Here is a 4,292-nt window from a genome sequence, read left to right as displayed (position 1 = left end):
TGGCCACGTCCCCGAGTGGCCACACTGGCAATGGAGGTGGAGAACATGGTCCATTCGGACTCAGTGTCTCCAGTCTCCTTTGGGATCTGGCCGAAGCTCTGCCGGAGGGGGAAGTTGAAGATCTCCCGGACAGGGGGTTCTGCCAAATGTTACCGACAGACCCTGACAATACGTTTGGGTCTGACGAGTCTTCACCCGAGTGTCCAAGACATACGGCCGGAGGTCAGATGAAACAACCACAAAGTTGATCATCGACCTCCAGCCTAGGGTGTCCTGGTGCCACATGCACTGGTGGACACCCTTATGCTTGAACATGGTGTTTGTTATGGACAAACTGTGACTAGCACAGAAGTCCAGTAACACAACACCGCTCGGGTTCAGATTGGGGGGGGGGCGTTCCTCCCAGTCACGCCCCTCCAGGTATCACTGTCGTCGCCCACATGAGTGTTGAAGTCCCCCAGTAGAACAACGGAGTCCCCAGTTGGAGCACTTTCCAGCACCCCTGCCAGAGACTCCAAGAAGGCCAGGTACTCTGCACTGCCATTTGACCCATAGGCACAAATGGCAGAGACCTATCCTCGACCTGAAGGCGCAGGGAAACGACCCTCTCGTTCACCGGGGTAAACTCCAACACATGGCGGCTAAGCTGGGGGGCTATAAGCAAGCCCACATAAATCACAAAAATAATTTAGTATGAAACAAAAATAAATATAAAGCAGGAAAAATATTTATTATAGACACTTAAAAAGAAAATCAAAGATGAGACTAGGACCATTACCTCTAATATATTTTGATCATGTGGTGTAAAGTGTTTGCCCCAGTAATATTTTGTTATCTCTACAACAGAGGCAGTGATAGTAAAATTAGCACTAGCTAGAGAGTTATCATATTCACTATTAGGGGAAATAGAGCAGTTAATTAAAAAAAAAAAAAAATGAAGTTATCTTTTAAAACGAGCTGCTACACCTGGCTACCACTAGAGCTGTGCCATGTTAATATTCAGTGTATGAAACCACCAGTATGGTTGCTGAAGCATATTATTAGCTTGGATCAGACTTTACAGTATATTTTTCATTTATTTTTAGCTTTGTTTTGCTTCTGATAATTTTGGCAGTGACTAGATGTTTTCTTGACCACCACTGCCCGATATGACTTTGTTTTCACCGTTTCTCAGAAAGCCTTCAAGCCCTAAATCAGATGACTCTCTAACAGTGAATCTAACCCACAACACAGAGGTTTATAAGGCAGCCACAGGTAGCTTGGTTTTACTTTTCTCCCGTGTTCCAGTGAATGTCCACGTCAGTCATTGTCATAACAGCTAGCAGTCATTCCCCACATCTCAGTAGACGCAGCATGCTTCATGTAGGGTAACACTTTATTTTACTGCCACCGATTTACAGGTTCTTAATAGTTTTTGAATGTTTCCTGGAAAGAAACATGAGAGGGGGACGGCTGTGGCTCTGGAGTTAGAGCAGGTTGTCACCTAACCAGAGGGTCAGCATTTTGATCCCTGGCTTCTCCAGTCAACGTGTTGAAGTGTCCTTGAGCAAGACACTGAACCCTAAGTTGCTCCTGGTGATGACACTGGTGTGTGAATGTGTGAGCGTTTGTGTGTGCCAATGGCTGAATTTGAAGTAGTGTAAATCAATGCGTAGAAAAGGGTTATATAAGACCATTTACCATGTATTTTGGTACAAATTCCAAAACACAGACAGTTCTGAGACAGTTTTTCAGTTAGTTCATTGAGTTGTTTTGAGTTTATTATTGGTTATTATTATCATTTGTGCTGAATTTTATGGTTGTTAGTAGGCAAAGTTCATTCTTTGCATGTGTAGCTCATCTTCTGTTCTTTGACTAAGAGCCCCAGGTTTCTGCTAGCTTTGCACTTTGAAATTACTGGACATGTACCAACTGATCACCCTCTAATTTTAGCTAACTTTAGTGCCAAATTATATGGTTCTTTCCAGGCGACATCTTAGGAAATTATCTGACAATAAACTGGATATTACAGACCTGTAAAATAAAGTGTTACTGTATCTTTTGTTGTAGCATCACCCCCACAATCCATTATCTAATATGCACACTGGGCTCATTTGTGGTGACCTGTCTACCTTTGTCTATGTTGCTGTAGAGATCCTGTTCAAGTTTATGTGCATGCACAGTGTGTGTAAGTTTTAACTTATTGTCTTTGCCTGGCCCTGACGTTTTTGCATGTACAGTACATTGTGTTTGTGTTTAAGTAGGTACTGCAGAGGCAGCAACAGTAGGATGTTGTTAGAATACAGTTGTTGTAGGAAGTGAACTCTCCAAGGTACAAGCTGTGTTTACACAGGAAGAAGCTGCTTAAGTCATTAAATCACTTGGTGTTGCTTGCCAGTTGTTGCAAACTTCTTAGAGCGCCCATTATCATCTTGTTCCAGACGCAGCGCCACTCTATGATGGCATGGAGGGGAGAGCGACCAATGGGACGCGAGATAGCGTGGCGTCGCTTCCCGCTGACATCAGCAACAGGAGCAGCTACAGTATCCCAGCCACAGTATAGAGATGCCTTGCAGTGGGAGGGACTTGAATTCAATTGTTAACAAACATTCTAAGAAAAGACTTTGAGAGCAAAGATGGGAAGGAACAAAAGAGGCAGTCATCATGTTTGTGTCACCAACTCTGATGACTTTTCTCTGTGAAAAGGAGGGGTGTTTTTAGGGCGAGATTTAAACCAGGACCCGCTGCTCCCTCTCCCCTCCTCCTTCTAGATGGCCTTTGATTTTATACTTAACATGACTGTTTGTGTCCTTTGTTCTTCATCTACTATGTGTGGTTCTATGGCCTTTATTTACTATTTGTCCCATGTGCATGTTTAATATAGACTTGGTGATTGATTTGTATATACTTTTTTTCACCATCACAGGAAATGTGTGTATATATTTTTGGTTGATCCCTAGACTGGCTGAATGAGACGCTTTTAGAATAAAGACAGTTTGATTTAGAAGTGTGTCAGAACCATTCATTTTGCTCCTGCTACTGTATCTGAGGCTAAGTTCATACATATATGGTAAAAACTTTTACAATGAAAAAAGTTTAGTCCAAGAACTTGTATATTATTATCAAGCATCAGTGTTCTCTTATGTGCTGGATAGTGCAACCATACTAAGCACAGGTCCATGACAAGAATACCAGCATAATATAAAGCTGATTCATTTCCTAAAAAGGAACACACAACAGAGACTTCCTTGAAAATCTGAAACAATGGAGTCTGCAAGAACCTTCCTATGTCGGCATAGAGCAGGTTGGGGGGGGTGGGGATCAGAGCTGATAAAGGGTGGGGCTTATTTTGTTTCGGGCCAGGCAAGGTTGAATGCATGCAGCAGGCAGAGGAAATTAATCACATAAGCCTTGGTTGAACTGAGTGTGAGATTACATTACCCACTGGGAAGTTATTTTTGCCAGAACATATTGTGCAGCCTTTGCTGATTGAACAACCTATTGTGCACAAAGTGGAAGATTTCTCTGTGTACCAGATGAGGACTTCAGGTCTGCTCCTTGGTTACTGTGTTTAGTTTAAAAGCCTCCACTGAAGGCCAGACTGTAGAGATGTCTTACAAAAAGTGTCTTTGGTCTCTCTGGTGTTACTTCATCTTGATAAAAATGCTAGTTTTTGTATACATTAAACAAATAAAATATTAACTGCCAAAGTTGAGAGGTGCTAGTTGGTAGATATGTTTAGTCTTTTTTTTTTTTATTCGTTTTTTTTTTCCATTTGTACACAGCAAGTCTAGTTTTTTCTCTATCTGCAGTCTTTATGCTAAGCTAAGCAAACTGGATGCTGGCAGTAGTTTTATATTTAGGTCTAACACTTGTATTGATCTTCTCGTCTAACCTTCAGTAAGAAAGTGAATAAGTGTATCTAAAAAAAGAGAAAATATTCCATAATTACTCGAACACATATCATGTAAGTGGAAGGTGGCTCTGTAATGTGTGATTTCACTGCTAATTGCCTGTTAAGGTATGTGTCTCTGTCTAACTGATGCAGACTTTTTATAGCTTTCTTACCGTCTGGGTTTGTCAGCTGTCTTATGATCTGATGTCCTTCTGTGTCTCACAGGGAGGCTGGACAGAGCTGCAGACAGTGTGTGGAGTGAGCGACCACCTGAAGCAGGTGAGCTGGGCTTGTACCATTATATTACTGCTTTGTATGTGAGAGTGGGCCTATATTTAACATGGGCAGGCCTGCTGGGTTTTGAACATTTTAGAGGGTGTTAAGTTTCTATCTTAACAATCAATAGTGTGTCACTTCC

At 42.0% G+C, this 4,292-nt stretch overlaps 1 protein-coding gene across 11 annotated transcripts in view; it reads left to right on the top strand.

Moving 5' to 3' along the window:
* pecam1b (platelet and endothelial cell adhesion molecule 1b) overlaps positions 1 to 4,292 on the top strand; it is a 25,767-nt gene that overhangs the window by 13,888 nt on the left and 7,587 nt on the right. For 5 of the 11 annotated variants that reach the window (XM_020594217.1, XM_020594216.1, XM_020594220.1 and 2 more), the window contains 2 exons: positions 1,175 to 1,254; positions 4,100 to 4,153. In XM_020594217.1, coding sequence (XP_020449873.1) covers positions 1,175 to 1,254; positions 4,100 to 4,153 — 134 coding nt within the window. Of the gene's footprint in view, positions 1 to 1,174; positions 1,255 to 2,420; positions 2,981 to 4,099; positions 4,154 to 4,292 lie in introns of those variants that run through there. The other 6 variants (XM_020594218.1, XM_020594224.1, XM_020594226.1 and 3 more) reach the window with 5 other exon arrangements.

Source organism: Monopterus albus, unplaced genomic scaffold (assembly GCF_001952655.1).
Source record: "Monopterus albus unplaced genomic scaffold, M_albus_1.0 scaffold22.1, whole genome shotgun sequence".
Lineage (NCBI taxonomy): Eukaryota > Metazoa > Chordata > Actinopteri > Synbranchiformes > Synbranchidae > Monopterus > Monopterus albus.
The sequence above is the reverse complement of the archived record's forward strand: the minus strand, read 5'-3'. Positions and strand labels throughout refer to the sequence as shown.